A 22,365-nucleotide genomic window follows, 5' to 3' on the forward strand; every position below is an offset into this window, starting at 1 on the left:
TTAACTTGATATAGTCCCATCTATTTATCTTTGCCTTCACTATTGTGGCGTTGGGTGCTCTGTCTTTAAAGATGTCGCTAAAGTGTATGTCGTGACAACTTCACAGTGCTTTTATTCCTCAAGTGAGAAATGTGGGAAACAAGAGAACTGAACACAAGATATTTCTAATAGGAATAAATGTCATGTTGTAATATAATGACAGAGAGTGACGAGTGCAAAGGGGAGCTCCAAACACCGATGGGAAGCCAGTATCTGGGGAGGAAGTGTGAATGCTGAATCGAGACATAAGAGCTGAGAAAGCCAGCCATTTAGCCATTCATAGAGCTGGGAGAAGTGTCCTAGACACAGCAGCAACACCTGGACCAGTGAGGCAGCCAGTATGGTTGGAGCATTATGCTTGAGGAGTATGGGACGGCAGCAGGTGGGGGGACAAGATGGAAGCTGGTAAGCCTTTGCAAGCAGTCAAAATTTTCGTCTAAAAGCAACAGGAAGGCACTGGTGGATTTTAACCATAGTGACATGATCTGAGAGCCATTTTAAACACCCCTCTGGGAGAGACCAAAAGTATATGTAAGAATGGGCAGTGGCAGTTGTTTTGTCTTTAAGGGGACAATGGAATGGGAGAAAATGGAATGGGAGACTTCCTTTTTGCGGAATGTTGTTTTACACAAATTCAGTTTCTCTTATATTCATGTATAATCTATTCAAAAAGGAATTAACAAATACAAACAAGTATAACTGAGGTTATTTGCGCAAAACCAAAAAGAAATTCCCTAACTCTGGGAAGGACATTAGAGGTTTGTGATGTGTTGTGGGCTCTGGCAAGCCCTGCTGGAGGCTTGGCTTCACTGCATCCCAGCCCTGCTGGGCCTTTTCTGTCATCATTTTTTGAGCTCATTTGTCTGAGATGGAGATAAGGAGGTCAGATCCAGGCCATCATTTAGAGGTTAATCCAATCACTTAGTAAGTTGGTGTGAAGGTAAGAAGCATGGAATTGAGAATGCTTCTGGGATTGACTTAAGTATTTGCATGAGTATGGTGACATTCATTGATTGATAGATGAGCCAATATAGCAGTTAGCAGTTGCGATTGTGAGTTATACTTGTAATATGTCACAGTTGAGATTCCAGATCACCAAGTTAGTTGGAGGTGTTTGTCATGTAGGCAATTGGATATGAGAGTTTAGAGTTTAAGGGAAGAATTCATGGATGAAAATATAAATTTAAGCAGCATCATCATGTGAATTAAATTAGATTAGGTGAGGTTACTTAAAGGGAGGATGATAAGAAGAGAATGTACAAATGGGTTGTGTTCTGTGATGGTGTTTAGAAGAGAACCCAGTAACAGATTCTAAGAAGTAGCAACCTATGAGGTGGAAGGAAAATCATGAAGGTTACATCACAGAAAAGAGGAAATACTTAAAAGAGGAAAATGTAGACAAATGTGGCAGAAAGGTTAGAATAAGAGTATTATTGAACTCTTGACTCATCTTTATTTGTCCCCTGAGGTTCAGAGACATAGTCGAGATAACACTTAACTCTCATCCAGTCACTCAAAATACTTTGAATGAACCAAGCACTGTTCTAGGCAAGGGGTATGTATGTGATAAATTATAGAAGCATGGTAGTTGTTCTCATGGAATTGTTAAATGAATTTTCGTGAAGTCAGTAAAATAAGTTAAATGGAAAAATTATACAGATATCCCTATAGTTATAGTTGATTGAAAGATAAATCCAAGAAGCCATAAAGGCATATTCTTGGGTGCTAATAATAACTAGCCTAGTTTGATGGTCTAAAAAGGTCTTCTTGAGATAGAGCCATTGAAACTGAGCCTGAGGCAGGGGTAAAAATAAAGACAAAACTAGCAGTCAAGCTGTAGAACTGAGACACACATGAGAGGAAGGGGACAGGGGTCAAAAAGGGGAGGAGAAGAGCATAAGAGACAATGATGGCAGTTCAGAGGTGGTGATGTAGTGGGACTTTTATGACGATTACACCTGAGGGATATATCAGACATACAAAAATGAACAATGATGTAAGTAAATAAAACATAAGAAAAAAGAGGAAAAGTTAGCTGAAAATTAGTCTGCAATTTAAAAAAATGAAAGAAATTTGAGGAATCAAAAACTTAGTTAGGAGGTCAGTATGTCTAGAAAATGAAAGGGAGAGCATAGTAGTGTGTAGAGATGGTAAAGTTTATTGTAATTCTTGGAAACCCATGGAATGGTTTAAGGAAAGCAATGTGGTACTCACAGATAGGGTTGTGTGGAATCATCATGGCTACTCTGAAAGAGGATGGGTCAGATGTGGGCAAATACACAAAAGAGGCTGTTGCAGTAGTATTAGCAAGTGACTACTGGTGGCTTTGATTAGCTGTTGGCAACAGAGATGGAAAGATGAATTTGATTTTTGGTAATAAGAGCCACTTGGGTAATTGAATGTGAAGAATGAGGAAGATTCCAGTGGTGACTCCAAGTTTCTGTCAGGAGCCACTGGCTGCATATTATCTTGTTTTCTTAGAATGGGGGCACTGACAGAGAAGCATAGTATCCTGTTTCATTTGGATTTTCTGAAGTCTTAGGTATCAAAAATACCAAGTATATTGATACAGAACATGAGTTCTGGAAAGAGATCTGGGGCAAAGAGATAAATTTCAGAGTTGCTAGCACATAAAGTTAGAACTTTAAATTTAGGAGATAGTAAATAAGCTAACTCAACAAAAAAGAGAAACTAATGCAGAATAATTCTGATACAGATAATTCTGATATTTAAAGGAGATGAGGAGCTACCAGAGAAAGAGAAGAAAAACAGTATGCCTCAGGCCCTTGGGGCCAGTCAGCTCTTCCAGGCTTTGCCAGTGAGAATTAAAAAAAGATCCATTGGATTTAACAGTGTTCAGACTCTGCTCAGGGCAGTTGTCAAATACCTGAACTGTAACATTTTGGCAAACTCATGGTATCTGAGCCTCACCCCAACCCACTAAATTCTCCAAGTGAAGTAGTACGGGGCTCTGAGATCAGCTCTGCACTTCCATCCGGGTAAAAAAGTCTCTAGACCTCTTAGAGACCTCTACAGTCTACCTAGTGGAAATTTTAACTATATTATTGTCCCCAGTCTGACTTCAAGTTTGAGCTCATGTGTGTCGCTTAGGATACTCTGCCGCTTAGTAAATGAGCTTCCCTGTAAGAGAGGGGATTCAGGAAACCAGCTTCTCTTCACCACTCACGTCCACAACAGTAGACATTGTGGGACTTGTGATTTAAAACTCAAATGTGAAAACAGAGAAAAGCTTGCTTATACTCATAAGCTCTTTAAAATGACCTTTTTGAAATATTGTGGTGAAAACAGGAAGCATGTAGAGACTTTTAATTTGTAAAAGAAGCACGTAATATAAGTGCAGGTGGTGCTGACACATTTTGGGTAAAAAACATAGATTGTTTGCAGAGTGTCTGCAGCCCATTCCTTTCTCCAGCTCATCCTTTCACTTCAGTTCTCAGCCTGATAGTCTCAGGGAAAAAGATGTGGGGGCTCTTCGACATGGCCTGTACGTGACCAAACTTGGAAACACACATGGTCTGCCTCTGTTGATGAGAGGCTTGCGGCATCTCAGCCGTATCTGTGAAGAAGCCCCCACAGGAGCCAAGAAACGGCTCTCTACTGTCCTTGGAAAGTTTCCATGTCCCTTTCATGGTGTCCCTAACCACTGAATGCTTTCCAGGCTGCTCTGTGTAGTCTTCATATATTTAAATCAGGTTTCTCTAAATTTTGCATAACTTCAACAGAAATTTTTACCAAGCTTGTCACTTGCCATGCATTTAGAGTCTGTACAAAGAGGCTTATGAAGAGGGACTCTGGAAACGTCTGTATTGCATGTTCAGAGGAATGAACTTCCACTTTCATTCTCCTTTGTCAGAGGAGGAGGGAATCAGAGTCTAGATTGGGAGGCAGAAGATGGTGGGGGTGAGGAGGGAGCAGCCTTGAAGCCTAGTGTGTTAGTTCTGCTGTACAGGTAAGAGAGAAGGGCAGCAGCTGGAAGTGGCTTCCCAGGGACAGCCAACCCATGTGCCGAGGGCTTCCCATGCACTAGCTGCTTTAGATGTCCATAGCAACCGCGTTTCATAGGGACAGCTGAGACTGTGAAAGGTGAAATCACTTAAGCCATAGCCAGCAACAGTGAAAACATGCAGCTAGAACTCACATCCAATACCTGGATTCCAAAGCACAAGGTTCTCACTGGATTACAGAGAGAGATTGAAGCTCTCTGTTCCGGGACTTGCTGGAGTGGGACCAAGCCATAGATCTCTCCAAACTCTGGTCTTCATCTTTATACAACCCTGCAACCCCAGCATATGGACTGACAGACAGCAGAGAAAGATGGTAAAATGTTCCTATTTTCCTAATGTTCTCGAAAGAGAACAGTGGCACTTACAGTCTGATTGCCACTTGGACATTGTGTGACTTGGTAAACTGGCACTTGCCAATTGAGCCTTCTGGGATGGCTGAACAGGCCACTGTTCCCTGGTGAATTATGTGCCAAGAGTTTGATAACTGAGTTGCCCCACGGGCCTGGGAAGGATGGCTCTCAGGTAGGATGGGTGTGACCCTTTTTCTTGTATTCACCGTTACTTTAGAGCTGGTTTTCCAGGAGACTTAAGATAATATTTTAAAGGACAAGGAAATGCTCCAGGAGAACTCCAGATTGGGGCCCTGGTGAAAGGAGGGTAGAAAGGAGAACAGAAAGAAAGTTTCCTGCCTGCCACTACCAGTAGAGGTTGGAGGTCAAGGGGAGGAGTGGAGGGGAGTCACCTACCTCCAGATATTTCAAATCCTGAAAATGGCCAAGGTACCCAAGGACTAATACCATCTGGCTTTAGCTACTGAAATGGGAGGATATTTGAAAGAGCAAGTCCTTATTTCTGTAGCAAACATTGCCTTGAGCTGTTTTCCTTAGCTTTTAAATCTGTATTTACCTCCAGATGAAAAGGGAGCCTGCATCCAGCCCCCTTCTTTTTGTGCACTGAGGGGTTTAAGGACCTGCTCGCAGGAGGGTTCTCACAAGTCAGATCTGATGGCACAGTGTCCTCTTCCAACAGACAACCTGTCCTGCCCAGTCCCGGCTGCCTCCCCACACTGGCAAAGTAGGAATAGGTTTTCCTAGGTGGAGACGAGTGAAGGGAGGGAAGACTTGTTCTCTACATGTCAGGTAAAGTAAAACTTCCCACGTTAGGTCATAAAAAGAGAAAGGTCTGTCTTACTGAGATGGACAAACACTGCCTTAAAGGAAAGAGGTCATTAGTCTTTTTTGCAGGAATTGGAGTTGTCTCGGAGAGGCAACAAGAAAGGATACCTAAGGTGAGGACTTTAATGCTTTTAAAATGAAGTGTGCACCCCTTCCCTTTGCTGCTGACTGCTCTTGCAGCCTTTGCCGAGTGCAGACAGCTGCCTCAGGAGCGCGCTGCACAGGGCTGTATCTGCCTTCTGTGACGCTGCCTTTTGTTCTAACACTTAGCTTGTATCTGACAGATACTTTAATTGATTTGTAAGAAATACAAATATTCTATTTCAGAACTTAGTATTTTTTTTTTATATTCCTGAAGAATAGAGTGGGCTCTAAGTTGCAATTTCTTCCCTTTGCACACAGACTGATCACTGGTGGCGAGTTCCTGTAGCTTTGGGTCCAGTGCCCCAGACAGCTGACAGTCCCCCTGCCCCTTCTCATCCCGTAGCTGAACAGACACTGTGCCAGCCAACTCAGGGAGTAGGATCCAATTCTGTTTCTTGGGGTGGGATGCTTTTCCCTCTGTCATGCAAAGCCCAGGGATAGAGGCCAATGTAAAGCAGGCGCATTCCATTCCCAAAACACCTGCAGCCACCGCCTCGCCTGTTCTGTGGGCCTGATGAAATAAAATGCATTAAGATCCTTTAATACATTTCTGTGCTGCGCAAATTCTGCCTTGGGCATTGGGTCAGGGGATGTGGTATAATCCACGGATTGCTGTGGTAGAGTGTAAATGGCTCATGCTTTCCAGAAAGCTTTCCTGCATTCCCCTGCTGTTCCCAACATGTACTTACAAATGAGCTATGATGTCAGTGAGCTGTCCTGAACTTTAAGGAACTTTTACCTTGCTGGAAAAATGTGATCACTTTTTTCTAATAAACCTGTCTGGTCATTTCAGATACAGGGTCAAGCATATTTGTCATTTGTTTTTCAAACAGATATTTTATGTAGCAGATGACACCCTCCACAATGTGAGATGCAGAGGTCTACTACCTGGGTTTCTCAGAAGCTTTTGGGAGCTCTGTTTGCATCTGTGGGAGCAGTCTCTGATTTTTCTCCTAACTGGACATACTGACCAGACTTCACTCTGGGCTGCAGAGGCACAGGCTGGGGCAGGCACCCTGGCTCAGACTTGTATATGTACAGGACACACATAGGTACTCTGTCTCCTCAGATTTCACAGCAGTGGGTCTTGGTACTCTGGTCACCAAGGCTTGTCACTATGGCTAGGTTCTGCTTGAATCTTTGACAGTTTGAAATTCAAATGAGTAAGAAAGTGTAAAACATTCTGCCAAGTGCAGCAAAAACACCCTAGCAGCTGGGAGCTGAAGTCCACCCTAGTCTGTGCCTTGACTGACAGGGCCACTTTGGAGGTGCCTGCAAGTATGGGTTCTGTAAGAAAATAATTAAAGTCCAAAAGTACCAAGAGCTGCCTACTTTTACTACCTTTAGTGGTACTTTTTACTCCCAAGGTAAAGCCGATAAGCAACATTTCTATCTAAATATTAAGGGCTCAGGCTGTGGCATTGGGTCTTACCTCCTTTGTCTTCTTTTAAGAAATTCCATAGAAAAAGAAGATTCAACCCCTGCTCAATTCTCGTGATTTAGAGGAAAGCGCTGACCTAGGGTATAGGGGCTCCCTGCCTTCAGGATGTCAAGATGGCTCCCTCCCTCTCCCTTCAGCTACTCTTTCACCCACTCTCCTCACTCCCATCCCACCATATAGGGTTCATTCCTTGTGGCCTGCATATTTATAGAGTGGGAGCAGTGGAGAGAAGGGAGTAACCCTTGAGGCAGTTATTGGTTCAGATGCGCTCAGGATCCTGCCTGCCAGCACTGTGGAGAGAGAGAACACAGACACACAGACCCTTTCTCTTCAAGCCCTGAGTGTCTCTTGGGCAGTGATTATTGTTGAATTTGGTAAACAAGTTCAACAGGAAATATTGTTACAAGTTTTATATGCTTAGAGCAAGGTGTTGGGTGCTATGCATCTTTACTTAATGATAGTGTTTGTGAGATTGTTCTCCATGTGTGTTTAATCTCAGAATACCCTACACCCCTCACTGTGTGACTAGAAGGTTTAGCCGTAGGTGAGAGCATCTGAATGGCAATGTGTGACCTACAATTGTCAACTTTCTAAGTTGAAGAGTCAGGTCAAAAGTTTGGTTCCCACTAAATAAACATTTTTAGAAACCTGATGTCAGATCTTTCTGTTTCGGGTAAATGAGCCTCGGCATCATTTTCTGCTGGGAGTGTGTTGCTAGAGCCCGGTAGAGTGGGCACCTTCAGGTGTATGGGAAGCCCAGCCTACTGGGCCACGTCAGATGTGTTCCTCGCTGCCTGGGGGTAGCTTCCATTGCAGTGCCTGTCCTCTCACAAGAACGCGTCGCCCTCAAGTCAGGGCGAGTGGCATGAGTGCCGCCTTCTCCGTTCCTCATTCACATGAGATTCTTGCAGGACAGAAGATTAAACCAGGTCTTAAATTTTATTTATTTACTTGCCTGTGCCCACCCCTCCTTCACCCTCAGTCTCTTGCTTTCCATAGCCACAAGCTGGGTTGAGCTCCCAGGATGACTTAAGTCCCTGTGGTTTCTGGTCAGGCATCCTCTGCTTCCCTTCCCAGTGCTGCCTCCTCAGTTGAAGAAAGTCTTTTCAAACAGACCGTGTAGCCGCCAGAGACCCTCTGGACAGCTCAGTCAGCAGGAGCCAGCTGGTACCACCTTCTGCAGTTGCTCTCTCTTCCCATGCCCAGTGTGGGCTGTGGGGAGCCAGATAGTGGCAAGAAGAGAGGGACCTGAGGGTGGGCCGTGGACAGTGCTGGGGGGCTGCTGCTCTCCCTCCTTCTACATGAGCGGCTCATTCCAAATCACTCTGCAGTGTTGATAAGCAGAGATGCTCCCCACAAGCTGGTGTATGTGTGTGTGCTTTGTGTCCATTTACTGAAAACGAGTCTGCAATACTGATAATCCAGGGCTCCCAGGAACAGGACAGCCAGGCTTGGGCAGGCAGCAAGGAAGAGGGTTGAGGTTATATTACATTTAGCAATCAAATCTCTCTCTCTCTCTCTCTTTTTTTTTTTTTTTGAGAAAACTGGCCTTGAGTCTTCTGCCTGCAGCTATGCAGGCTCTTCTCTTTCCTTTCTCTTCCCCTAATAAACCTGTCCTTTTAAGACCTAGCACAACAATAGAAAATGTGCCTTGCGTGTTTTCTTCTTGGTGGGGCACAGGCAGCATTCTTTTAATGATATTTTTTACCCTTCTCTCTCTGTATCTCTCTCTGCACTGTATGGTATATAGATATTATTAGCAAAATTATATTGAATTTTTTAAATTATGTGATGCTGAATAATGAGAGTGTAGAAATGGATTGTGGATGTGTAGGGGCAAGTGAATTCAATTCTGATATGTTACTCGTTTAAATCAGGAAAAAAATAATTACATGGGACCCTGGTTGGTAAGACCAAACCTGCATCATAGTCAGCAAGTCAGGGTTCAGCCCTCTGGACACTGCCATACTTAACCATTTGGGGGAGCCCTGATAGGCTGCTGATGAATGGGGTGAAGGAAGTTGAGCTCGCCTAGCCAGGAGTGAGGCTGTGTGTCTAGATCCTCAGGGGCTTCACAGCTGTGTGCGTCACTGCAGTTAGCAGCCGTTGTCTAGCAGCCTAACTCATCTCTCTCTGTACCCCCAGCTTGGTCTCCAGAATTCATTCAGAGTAATTGAAAGTTCATGATCTTTGCAGTGGTTTCTAGAAATAGTTCTGTGGGTAAGAAAAAAAAAAGAGTCACCCCAGTCACTGTACTCTGCACTCACCCTCTTTGAATTCAGGACAGTCCACCCCTAACTACTCACACCGAGTGCAGTTAGCCAGCGGCTGCTGTCAGTGGGTAATATCCACTGAGCACTGGAACAAGTTCCAGCGTGTAACTTCCTCTTGGTGAGTGATTGTGACAGGAGAGGGAATTGAGTTTAATTTATGTCATTTAATAACCTTAGTGCAGCAACTTGAGAAGCCAGCCTTCAGATTTCCCCCTCAGACTTTCCCCCGGTGAGTTACTATGTTATATATTCTAATTGTTACCAGCTCTTCTTCCAAGATGTAGCTCCCATTTAGTGGTTTTCACCTTTCAAAAAAGTCAAAGCCAAACATCAAGGTGTGTCTAACACAGGTACACAGACCTTAGGGAGAGAAATAAGTGTTTTCAGTGAATGAAAGTCCTTCGTGAGTAGAGAGAATACTGACGAGTTGCTGTGGCTGTTACTCCCTGTTTTCTTTCCACCTGAGACTCAGCTCCACCAAGTAGCTTCCCTCGCGGAAGGCGAGCTAAGCAAGTGAAGGCAAAACTGGCATCTCCTGTTCCACCCCAGTCTGCCTTTGACTGATGAGGTGTTAGGCTCAGCCAGGCTGAGTTAATTTCAGGGGTGATCCATTTCCTGTTACTTCCTGCTACTCTTTATTTAGCCAGCATCATTCATCAGAAGGAAAAGAGCCCCAGGGAGCTTCTCCTACATGGTTCCAGCATGGCAGGGACAGGGAAGGAAAAGGGTAGCAGGGACCCGCCAGCCCTCACTATCAGCGCTGAAGAGACAGGCCTGCCACTGAGCTCGTCGTGTCCTCCTCCTCAAGGCCCCAATGTGGCAGCAGGTTCTCCCCCGCCAGGTGGACTTAGCTCCAAAAAGAGGCTTGTGCTTATAGATGAAAAATGCGTATTGACGCCATCCACACTTGTGCTGTGAAATCCTTTAGGAGGAAGACAACTGGTATCCAATATCTTAGAGTAATGAACTTATCAGTAAATATAACACATGAGCTCATTAATCTTAACTTTGCTTTTGGACCAAGTGGGAGCTCAGCTTCTCGGGAGACAAAAATTTCATCTCTGTTCTTTTCCTTAAACCCAATCCCAATTTAGAGTCAGACATACTGCCCTGCTCTCCCTGGGAAGCAGTTAATAATGTGTTTTCTCACACAATGGATGGTTGAGGATCTGCCGGTCACTCAGGCCCACAGGTGGTGAGCACATAAGCACCAGGCTTCAGGGCAGGGCTGTGTCGCTGAGTTACATTCTTGCGATGAAGTTAATCTTAAAAGCTAAGGCTATTGAAACCGTTGTCCATATTGGTTAGTCTTTGCTACAACCTCTGATGTTCTAAAACCCACTACTTCCATCCTCCATCTCTGAAAAGAAAAGAAGTTGAGGGTGGGGAGCTGCTTGCAAAGGGGTAGCTACCCATTCACTCTGGCAGTTGTGATCTAAGAAGTCTCAGAGAAGAGATGCCATTTGCTTGGGGAATGAGTGAGGAGGCACTGGTCTGGCTGGGCTGCTGGGAGGCCTGTTGTAGGTGCAGAGGGACAGAAGGGCTAGAAAAAGATGGCGATTCACCTCCAAACTGGTGGCCCTGTCTAGCCTGTGGGGTGTTCTGGTTACAAGCAAGTTACAAACAATGGCATCGGTGGTGGTCAGGAGCCAGCCAGCCAGCCAGCCAGCCACTGTCAGTGTCTGCCCAGCCCAGATCGACTCTCCCCTTCCCGGGGGGGGAAGGGGGGATTCACACAGATCCAGGGGGCAGCAGGCATGTCTGCCCCACATACACACACATCTGTCAGTATTCCTAAAAGTTGACCAGAGGTGGGGAGGGAACAGGCAACACCCCCTTGCATTCCTTTTCATCTTCTGAACCTCTCTGTTGAGTCCCTAGGGAACCTCTTACTGTCCCATGAAGCGGGACTTCTGAACATCTTCCTGCTCTGCAGGCCTCTCCGCAATCCTTTGTTACCAGCCTCGCCACTCTTTCAGTCTGATATCTCTTCCATAAAGGGAGGGCGAGTGCACAGCCTCCCCACCTCTTTGAGGAATAAGGCAAGTGGGAAGGCATGAGTGTGGGGACTTCAACCTTAGACCAGGTAGAGCAAGAAGCAGCAGCTTCCTTGGAGATTGTGATTAGAGTTCATCTCCATTCTTTTCTCTTTGTAATACCTTTTCCAGCACTTGAACTAATCCATTTTCCTTTGAGAGCTACTCCCTCGCAGATTATGGTTTGATCACTCCCACCATTCCCTTCAGCCATAGTTTTTTAGGAGGTGGGATATACTTCAAGCCATAATATTATTTCTGCCCCCTCTGCCTTCTAGGAATGGCGGGGTCCTGTGGCATGGAGATTGTCGTTTGCCCCAGTCAGCGAAAGTGCTGAGGTGGCAGCTCGGTGCACTCCTGTCTGTGGGGTGGCTGGGAGAGAGGGGGTTCAGAGCCCACTCATTTCCTAGGGAAGGGGTATATCTCACTGCAGCAGGTGCCTTTGGGGTTCCACTTCAGGGCTGGACAGGAGCAGCATCAAATGCGGAGGCAGCCTCTGGTCAGGGTCGTGTCCCTCAGACAACCTGAAGCCGTGAGAGTGGCCTGAGGAGGAGCCGGGCAGCGCGGAAGTGCTGGCTCTCTAGCTAATGGAGTGGGTACCCTGCCATGACCATTGTCTGCTCACTGAGGTGCCCTCCTGTCCTCTGGGCCAGGCCGAGAGCTGAGCTTTGGGTGTTTAGAGGCTGCACTAACTATGTTTCTCCGCTTCTCCCCGCTGCTGCAGGTTACGTGTTCTGTATGTTACATCGCCTCCCGGAGCAGCACGACTGTACGTTTGACCACATGGGCCGTGGCCGAGAGGAAGCCATCATGAAAATGGTGAAACTGGACCGGAAAGTGGGGCGCTCCTGCCAGCGCATCGGGGAGGGGTGCTCCTGAAGGCCGGGCACGGCCGCCACGTGACGCTGTTCTTAGTTCACTAATGTTAGCCTTATTTAGGACAAAGTCAGCCAGACACCTTGTACTGGGCACGCGTCAGACTACAGCCAGTCCGTTTCCTTTCTTTAGCCAGCCATCCTGGTACTGTAGTTTAGGGGTTGATGGTGGTTGAAATTGATTTCTGGCTGGTTACTAAGGTGCCTGCTAGCCATTGTATAAATTAAAACATGAAGAATATTTTTTTTGAGCATGGCTAGTGGATTTAAAACAACACATACCTGTCACTGCTGGAGTCAAACTTATAAAAAGCCTTAAGCGGAAAGTGTTCCAGATGGAGACTCTGAGTTAATAGAGGAGTAGAAGCTGATGTTAAAGTCCCCACGACGCACATGGCTTTGCCAGAAACTCTGATGTTCGGCCTTTCACCTCTTCACTTATCCTTAGTCTCAGTAGCCAGGATGCCTGATGGCCACGCGTGCCTTGGCCACAGGAGGCTGCTGAGATAGGCACGTGTCTGGGCTGAGCTGGGTGGTGGCCTCACTCTCCCACAGAGCTGGAAATTGGGGTGGGGGGACAGGTTCTTACGGAAATTTTTTACCTGACTTGCTATGGAAAAAAACTCTCTCATCACATGAGGAGAAACAGTAACCTCACTTTGAAAATTAGCTCCATTCAAGACTAGTCCACGAATGAGACCCACCTTTTCTACACAGGACCATGGTCACGAGAAGCAACCAGGGGAGCACCCGGCCTGCTGGCTCTGGTTGCCATTTGCCAAGTGCAGGGATCTGGCGATTGGTCAGATAAGGCTAACTGCAGCGCGGCCGCTGCGCCGAGGCCCACGAGCTGGCCTCTGCAGCTGGATTTCTGTATTGGGAACTCTCAAAAGACGTTTCATAGCCAACAGGAATCAGTAGAAGCATTGGGGATCAACGAGGGAAGCTGCTGCCCACAGAGTCCGCCCTTTCCTGTGGGGCCTGCTGAGCCCCAAGAGGGGCCGAGGATGATGCCGTGGCCTCTGCCCCTCCTTGCTGTGCTGCCCCGTAGTCCAGGCACAGCGGCGCACATCTCCCACCCAGCGAGCTTAGTACCGCGAGGCAGCGGATTCCCAGGGACAGCGGGCTCGCCCTCACTGGAACCATGGTCTGTGACCCAGCTCCTAGGGACACACTTGCTCTGGCTGGCGGGGGTGGGGGGGTGTGTTGCTCAGCCTGTGCCTCTTCATGTGGGCAGAGAGAAATTCCAAGTTCCGTAGCTGCAGTAGTAGCTCAGGCCAGGTCAGCGGAGAAGGGGCTGTTAGGAAATCATCACCAATCCGGTGGGAAGGGGGTGGGTAGGCAGGAAAAGAGTCTCTTGAAAGCCTGAGTGGACGTGAGTGGCCCCAGAGCCCCCATCTGTGCAGGTTGGTGAGGGGAGGTGAGTCCTACCGAGGTTGTCTGGCTCTCCCCACACACAGGCTTCTGGAATAGTTTAACCCAGCAACTTTCCCTTTTATACCACAGCAAACAGTTCAACTCTCTGCAAATTATCAGCTGAATACCTGCAACTGCAAATGTTTTTTGATCCGAAATACAAAATCATGCTCTTCCTAACTTCCTCCTCCCACCCTACCCCCACCAGAGTGGAATCCGCTGCAAAATCTCCAGCCTTAATTCTTGCTTCAGGACCCAGACCAGTGTCTCTCTCTAGGGCAGCCCAGGGCAGAGGGGCCAGGTCTGCCTGTGTTTACCACTGTTGTCAAGCCACGACCCTCTGGCCAGAGCATGGCCATCCTCAGTGAGGCGCCCCACCGAGGCCCCCTGCCAAGCTCTGATCCTGAAGAAGCCACCCACACGCCCTTCCGGCCCTCCTCAGGCCCCGCCAGCTGCTGCTTTGAGGCAGCGATGGGGAAACAGGCTCTGGGGAGCCCAGCGGCACACAGGAGTCACAGCCCATGTTCACTTCCTGATGGTAGAGCTGGGGGATGGGGGGGTGGGGGGGGAGGAAGGGCTTGTTCCCCTGCAGTATCTGTTCTGTGAAGTTTGTTAAATGTAAGGAAAGCTTAAATTCTTGTATCTTTAAAAGAGAAAATCTTATTTAACCCTTTTGTGTTCTAGATTTACTTACACACATAGCCTAGCGCTCAGTTTTAGTTTTAACATTGTGAAAATATTAAAAGAATCTTGTAATTTTATTCTTTTTTCTCCTGCTGAAAGAAAATTAAACCAATCCTATGAAAGTTTGGAATTCTCTTTTTCACCAGTTATCCTAAGTGCCACCCACATAGTAGATAAAATAATAATAAGAAGAAAACAGTAAATGCCTCCCTGACCAGAGCTTGAAAGAGGTGGTGTGGGGGGAGGCTGGTGGGTACATAGAACCCCTAAGCACTGTCAGGGTTCACATATCGATAAGTGCCCAGGCTAAACAGTTGATCCCCTAGTTTCTGTGGGTGGCTGTGCCACAGGGGCCCCTGGCCCTAGGGAGAAGATGGGCTCCGGGCACAGCCTTTGCTGTCGGTGAGGAGGTTAAGTGCCTGGGAGAGATGGAAGATGTGAGTGCCTGCCTGAGGCCCAGCGGTGCAGGCTAAGTGTTTGTGGGCTCTGGGGAGGAGCAGCATCCCCAGGGTGCAAACTGACCCAAGGAAGATGAAGGTTCCCCAGAGGGAGGGTCAGAGTGCAAATGCTGTGTGAACTCCGGCTTAAATACACTTAACTGTGGGTTATCCTATTTGGAAGACTGGTGGCTTGCAGCAGAGCGCTGGCGCTCATGTTCACCTTTCAGGCAAAGAGAATGACCACACACTTGACATGAAGACAAAGCAAAGTCCCCGAGGAAAGGGTGCACAGTGGAGGTGAACGAGTAGATGGGCGCTGGGGCGCCTGGCCAGGAGCAGTGGGGTTCATCTTCCTGCCTCAGCTCCTCCTCCCAGTTAATCAGGGAGGCTTTGTTACTCTGGCAAGGAGGGGTGGCGAGAAGAGCCAAGGGCCTTGGGGGATCAGTGAGGCACTCCTGGGAGTGGGACGTAGTCTTCAGGCTGCAGACATCCTGGGGATCTGAGGGGCCACCCCAGTGGGCACCAGAGCAGTAAAGGTACCCAAGAACAGTCTGCAGGAGCCTGTGAGACCTGCCTCCTTTGCAACCATTCTCAAAACCACCTGAAAGAGGGCACCAGGGAAAAGAGAGAAAGGCCCAGAGTCCTGGAAACCTGCGCAAGTGCAGCGGGGGCTGCCCAGATGCGCCAAGGGCTCATGCACTGTGCAGTGAGGGTGCCAGGCCCGCGGGCTGGTGGGTCCCCTGACTTAACACTTCCCTCAGTGTTTGGACTTGAATTTGAGGCAGACAGGAAAATAAACAAATACGGACAAAACCTAGCAAAAAAAAAAAATTGAGGGAAGGGGAAGCATAGACCCAGGTCACTCAGTTGTGAAGAATATTCATAACTCAATGTAAACAAAATAATGATGAATGTTGATCTGGTAAAAATGTTGGTGCGCTGTAGGAGACAAGGAAAAGTGCACGCGCGTGCTGTGAATAGGCTGCCTCCCTGTCACTGAGCAACAGGGAAGTTCCTGTTGCTTAGGAAGGTGGAGGTAAATGCAAAAACTCCCCTTACGGAGAGACGCCGCCCCAGCAGGGCACACAGAAGTGTGTCTCAGAAGAGACAGCTGAGGTGTAGACCCCCAGAGCAAATGTGCAGCAGACTGGGCGGGGCCCTCTGGCTGGAGGCCCACGTGTTGCTCGCAGGAAGTGCCCAGCCTGGCTGAGCCACCGAGGCAGGGAAGGGTGTAGGCAGGGCCGAGAGATGAGCCAGGGCAGTGCCAAGGACATCCCAGCACCACGAGTCCAGGGAGACTGCGGCCTTGAGTCCCAGCATTCCAAGTAGAAGGGAGTGGCCCTCAGTGTCCGTGCCCCCCCCCCCGCCCCCTGCCCTTGGCTTTTGGCCCCTGGCCAGGAGAAACTGGTTAGTCCGATGCCTAGGGCCTTTTTCGCTGGTAGTTCTGCTGTAATAGAAGCAGGGAAATGGGCAGTTGTGAGGCGATAGTGGGAACAAGAGTTTATTTTTAAATGGGAAGACATTTCAGTGACCCAGCCGAGCGCGCAGGGAGGGATCCTTCCGACGGGGCTGGTGCGGAACCAGCGGACACTGTTTTGTCTGGGAAGCAGGGTGTGGGGACTGGGGCATGGAGAGCTGGGGTGTACTGACCGCCCCTCATTCACCAGGCCCCTTCCTGGTCGCTGCAGTGGCGTTGGCATGGGCTCTCCCGCCCAAGAGGTGTGCATTTGTGAGCGCCTGCTTGAACTGCAAGGGCGCCAAGCCAGCCCTCTTTCCAGCCTGCCGCTTCCGCGGGTGCTGCTGATGCCACCCTGGCGTTTTTGGGAGCTGAAGCAGAAAGAGTTTGGAGTGTGGGAGGTCTATTTGGGTGGTTTGTGACTCTCCCTCATTTAGTGGGTCCTTGATGATCCCCCCAGGGTAGGGGTGGCATCCAGCGAGACTCCTGCTGCCACCCTGTCGTGGCTGGTGGCACCGTGCCATGAGTCTCCCACCGTGCTGTGACTCAAGGGTGTCACCGTGTGGAGTGGGCCTGCGGAAGCTGGCAAGGAAGGAGATGAGTCGCGGAGGAAACGAAGAGCCTTGACGTGTCTGGGGCTCGAAGCTTGACTGTAGCAAGTCCTCCGGCCTTGCATGTGCGGACTTAAAAGAGGAAGATGCAATTCTCGCCCACGCCGGCTCAAAACAGGAATGCGCATGTCAGGAAGGCGCAGGCGGCTCAGTGCGCACAGCCGCGAAGACGAGCTTAGGGTTCTGGGCGCGTCCCGGAACCTTCAGCTCCCAGGAGGAACTGGGTAACTGTTTCCCCACATTTGACAACAGTTCTAAAACTTTATGTCTGCGCCAATGTGTGTTGTAGGAGGAAAGGAACTTTACCAATAATGGAAAAAGATTTTGCCCAGCCGTGCTGGAGAAAAATTTGCAGAATATTTTCACTCTCACCTGAGGTGGTGAAATCCTTCTCGTGGGAGTGGGGTCGCGGTACACAGCCCAACAATGTAGGGCTCAGGGGTTGGGGGTGTCAGAACCACTAACACGCTGTGGGTCTTCTGGATATTTCTAAAGTGTGTGGCTTGTGATTTCTCATTCTGTCATTTGCACCTTGGAATCCAACTTTATAGGCATTTTGTTTTTTTTTTTTTAAAGAAAAAACAAAAGTCCCCATGAGGCCTGGGAGGGATTTGAGGACGTGGGAAGGTCAGTTAGGGTACCAGTGCTTCTCAGAGGGGCCCCAGGTTGTGTCCTCATCACAGGCTGAGCAGAGGGGCAGGGCAGGGGAGGGGAAGGCCAGGCCCAGATGTTGCTGCCTCGGAGCCCAGGCCTAGAGTGAGAAGCCTGGCGTGTCGCCGGCCGCCTCTGTCGCGAGGACCATCGCACCAGGCAAGCAGCAGTGCGCAGCTGGGACAGGGTGCCGGGCGAACACTGAGTCACACAATTGCTGGGGACCCAGAGGTTCCAGCTCGGTATGCACCCCAAAGCGTCGAAAGCCGGGCCACACTTGTGCATGGCGGCCTTTCCCAGGGTAGCTCAAGAGGGATAGCCCCCGCTGCGCTCCCGTTAAGCACAAGGAGGAAGCGGAAGCCCTGGCCCCTGCAGGGGCCCGGGAACCCCATGCTGAGTGGGAGAAGTCAGCACAGTGGACTACAGCGTGATTGCGTCTGATTGGGGCATCCAGAGTAGGTCAATCCAGAGAGACGGGTGAGTCCTGCCCCGGGCTGGAGGATCAGAGAGTGGGAGGAGACGGTTTAAAGTGGATGGGTATCCTTTTAGGGTCATGGACAGTTCTGGACCCAGGTGGAAGTGGTTGTGCGATGTTGTAAAAATCACCTCACTGAAATGTTTGGCAGAGAAGCGGCCCAGGACCCCTGCCCTGAAGCTAATGTGCTTGACCTCCGGAGCCCTCTGGTGGGCTAGATACATCCTGACCCAGAGGTCAGCAGGGCCAGGAGCGAGCCCTGCCCAGATAAGGAGAAGCCTGCGGGGGTGGGGATGATGAAGATGGGGTGTGGTGGGGGTTGGGGGTGGGCAGAGGCAGTGAGGCATCGACCTTACTTTGCTGCACCAATGACTTTGGAGCCAGCCAGCAGCGGTCTGGTAACCCTGGACCTCCATGGCAGCAGGTCACGGACCTGGGGTGCAAGACTCTGGCCTCCTGCCCCTGGTAAAATGGACCTGAACATGGAGGAGCCAAGGTCTCACGACAGAGGACCCTGTGGTTGTAGGTTAGCATGATCACGGAAGGCCTGGCTGGTCATCAATGCAAAGCAGACTTTAAAAAGAAGGAAATTTGTCTCAGGCCAGAGACATCTGTGGGCACTTACTTGGGCTGCAACATTAAAGTGTGGTGGGTCCCAGTGGGAAGGGCCAGGACCCTCAGAATCCTGCCCTCTCCCAGCCCTGCTGACCTCTGGGCTCCTGTCAGCCCAAGCACGTCCCTCCAGTTCCACCCACCCACTTCCAGCCCACCCCGATTCGGGTCTGTTACTCCCAGCACCTGAAGTCGCTGTGTCCTGTCGGGTTCATTTGCTGGGGGTTCCCCACAATGGCTCTCAACGTCAGCATTTTGCCCCAGGCCCTGCCCACCCCCAAAGGGATCACATCCTGAAGTGAGGTGCTCACCCCCTGGTGGGCCAGGCTGCTCTGAAAAGCCCACATTTCCCAGCACTGAGGTGAGATGGGAGAGGCAGGCAGGAGCAGCCAGGAGCAGCCAGGAGCAGCCAGGAGCCAATGCTTGGGGCAAAGTGCTTTAGAGCCCTCCTAGACTACGAAAAAACCCTTGGGAAAGGCTTTAGAAACACTCTAGACTACGAAAAAGGCAAACGCCAGGACCAGCTTTAGGACCAAAGGGTAGTATTAATGGGAAGAGCAGGCGTTTATCACACCCCCTTCATGCTAGGCGCTGCCAGGAGCCTTTCACACGCCATCTTGTTTGATCTTCATGGTCCCAGGGTGCGGTACTAAAGCGCCACGTGACCGACAAGAAAACTGAGCTCAGGGAGGCGATGTCACTCGTAGCCCACAAGTGCCTGAGCCTCGCTGCTTCTCCACAGAACAGCCCAGCTGAGCAGGGGCCCTGGACGCAAGAGCCACACGTCCAACCTCTGTCTGTGGAGCACGACTGTGGAGCACGAGGAGCCCACGCAAACACTTCATGAACGCTTCATGGTGCCTCGCTGGTTGTGTCAAGTCTCTGTCAGCAAGGGCACTGTGGCTTGTGTATCTTTCACCGCTTCCGGTGTTTGTGGCATCCCCTTCCATTTTCATTATTTTTTTAAGCACTCTCTCTTTGGTCATTACTTATGATTTACAGAAGAGGGGAAGGTGACAACGTATGCTCATTTTACCTCATTTGCATGTTATATTTTAGTCAAGAATGCCAAGTGGCTCCCCAAACTTAACTGTGTCATCTGGAATTAGACTTTTCATCTCTGAAACTTACATAGATCCTGAAAGAACATCCTGAAAGTCCTGTGGTCTCATCCTACAAAGTCCAGTGAGACATGTAGCTACCTCAAGAGAATTTATCCTTCCAAGACAGGCGGGCGGAGGGGGGTGTTACCCTGGGCATGGGTGTGACAAGAAAACCGGGGATCACAGTGGGAAAATCTTGTCAGCAGAAGAAATGACAAGACACTCAGACGGGCAAAGGCTGTCCTTAAAATTTGACCCGAATTCCCAGCAAAATGAGGGAACTGTGTGTCAGAGGATTATAAACACCCACACATGCGCTCATAACCAGCATCAGAGTCTGTCCTAAAAGTGGTCAGTTCCAAAAAACTCAGTACCAGAATTAGGTAGGTTCTTAAATCCCATCAGTCTCCAGCCCTCATCTTACTTGAGTTCTCAGCTCATGTGATACTGATCACCCTCCCTGGGGGCTGTCACCACCAGAGGTCCAGGCACAAACTTTCCTGGTCACTTGCTACTTGTGCCATCTTCATCACCCCAGACTCCACCCACTGGGGGCTCTGGGGCTTAGTCTGGGACCCATCTCTTCTATGCTTGCCTATCATTTCCTGGCTCCCCAGCCCCACAGACACTGATAACCCCAAACTCCAGCCCCTGTCCAGACTTTATTTTCTGACCTCAGGTTTCCAAGCTGCTCCCACTGTCTACTTCGGCAGCTCCTGGACCAGCCATCATCGCTCCCTGAAGCAGAACCTATAGGGCAGTCGGATGCGGCATTTTCTTGAGTCCCCAGATGGTTCACATGCGCTGCAGAGCCTGAGGAATGCTGTGCTAGCAGCTGTCTCCACCTGTGGAAACAAAGCTGATGCTCTGCCCCACTACGGCAATCCATGATGACAGCACTTCCCACACCATTCTCTGAAAAAACAAGCCTAAACACCCTGAGCTAAACTGAAATTAACAGGGCACGCCTGACTCATTCTGGTTCCCACATCATAAAATCTTGAGAAGGCAGATAAAGATGGTTGTGTAGGAAGCTCCTGGGCTCAACTACTCCCACAGATGTAACAAATATATAGCTATGTATGGGATGACCTGCTCTAAAACAGGTCTCCACAACAAAGGTCTTGAGGGTCACACCAGCCATAGGTTTTCACCAAGAAACCCAACTTCTGCCATAGCAATCCACATACTGAGGAATTTCACAAATATGAAGCATCTCCCAGAGTGAGATAAGGCACCCAGCCCATGCACTGGAGAGATAAGACCCCACCCCCCTCCAAGTCTAGCTATGAAAAGCAGAGCTTGTGACTAGGGACCCAAAGGGCAGTGGGGAACAGTCTGCTCTTACAGGGCAAAAGTGCAGGCTTACTCACAAGGACCCAGTGCAGAAGTAGCTATTTCAAAAGCACCTGAGTCATAGATGGAGACTCATTTAGCCGTAATCAAGCATCTACCAGGAGGGAACGGGTCTGTTGGAACTTTCTCTGGGATGGAGGCACTGGCAGGCACCATTTTTGCACTTTCATCCTGCCTTGCTGGAGCTAGAGTTGGTGGCGGCCATTTTAACATGCCCTATCTTGCCAGGCCCATGAATGCGCCATGACTCACAGCACCAGCCATCAGGTAACCCCACTTGGCGGGGCTCAGCAGGGAGTACTCTTAATGAAAATAGGTTGGGGAGGACTAATTTTGCACTCACTCTCGGCCTTGCTACAATTCACTAATAGTTCTCACAAAAGAGTTAAAACTAATTCTTGCAAGTATCCCCAGGAAATACTTCCTTGCTAGGTCTGAGGGTTTAAGACTATGGCTCCACAAGACCATACATATCGACATACTTTAAAAACAGGTAACTGCAGGTTAGACCTCCAGTTGGCCTGACATTAGGTGCAAAAATATGTCCCTCACCCTGAATCACTAACAGATCTTGGCTACATGAACAGTGGAATTCAGCAAGAATAAACTGGGTTGCCTAAACCACAAAGGCTGAGAGACAACCAAAGAACTGGGCGAGGCTGAATAAGGTTCAGCGCCTACAAAAGGCCACTCTTTCAAGACAGAGAGAGGCAGCTGTTTTGTCCAAAACAAAGAAACACAGTGAGTCAAGCAAAGTGAACAGAGGAGTATGTTCCAAAGTAAAGAACAGGATAAAACCTCAGAAAAAGGCCTTCATGAAATGGAGGTAAGTAATGTACCCGATACAGGATTGAAAGTGATGGTCATAAAGATGCTCACCAAATTCAGAAGACAAATGGATGAACCACGTGAGAATTGCAACAAAGCAATATAAGAAAGTACCAGAGAGAAGTCATACAGTTGAAGGATACAACAGCTGCACATACAAGAGAGGCCAGCAGCTGTAGACTGAAGATCAGGGCCGTGACTGGTGAACAGCAATGAATGAAACAGAAGTCCACACAGGAAAGCTCAGAGGCAAAGCAGTGACTGAGGCAGACAACAACAAACCAGTGATCCAAGGAACTTGAAGGTTAGCTGAAGAGACCTATGGGACATTAAGTCAAATAACAGGCACACTCTAGGGGTACCAGAGGAGGAAAGACAGGCAAGGGGAACAAAATTTCTTAAGAAATACTGACTGAAAACTTCCCCAGTCTGGGGGTTGGAAACATCCCCAGAAGCACAGAGAGTTCCAAATAAGATGAAGTCAAAGAGAGCTGCACCATGACATATAATCCAGATGTCAAAAGCTGAACATAAAGAATCTTAAAAGGAGTAAGAGAAAAATAGTTTTTTATAAACAAAGTAACCTCCATAAGATAATCATATTTTTTCATTAGAACTTTGGCAGGCCAGATGGCAAGGGGCATGATATATTCAAAGTACCAAAAAGAAAAAACTTCAATCAATAATATTCTACCCAGTAAGATTAGTCATGAGAATTTAAGGAG

The 22,365-nt window shown here is 48.8% G+C and overlaps 1 protein-coding gene across 2 annotated transcripts in view; it reads left to right on the forward strand.

Annotated features, from left to right (window-relative positions):
- ZFAND3 (zinc finger, AN1-type domain 3) overlaps nucleotides 1-13,607 on the forward strand; it is a 277,403-nt gene extending 263,796 nt beyond the window's left edge. For both annotated transcript variants that reach the window (XM_004673440.2, XM_012722425.1), the window contains one exon: nucleotides 11,858-13,607. In XM_004673440.2, the coding sequence (XP_004673497.1) occupies nucleotides 11,858-12,012 (155 nt within the window). In that variant the 3' untranslated portion in view covers nucleotides 12,013-13,607. The remainder of the gene's footprint in view (nucleotides 1-11,857) is intronic.
- The last annotated feature ends 8,758 nt before the right edge of the window (nucleotides 13,608-22,365 follow it).

The sequence above is a fragment of the Condylura cristata genome, unplaced genomic scaffold, assembly GCF_000260355.1.
Source record: "Condylura cristata isolate star-nosed mole 26May11 unplaced genomic scaffold, ConCri1.0 scaffold00001, whole genome shotgun sequence".
Classification (NCBI taxonomy): domain Eukaryota; kingdom Metazoa; phylum Chordata; class Mammalia; order Eulipotyphla; family Talpidae; genus Condylura; species Condylura cristata.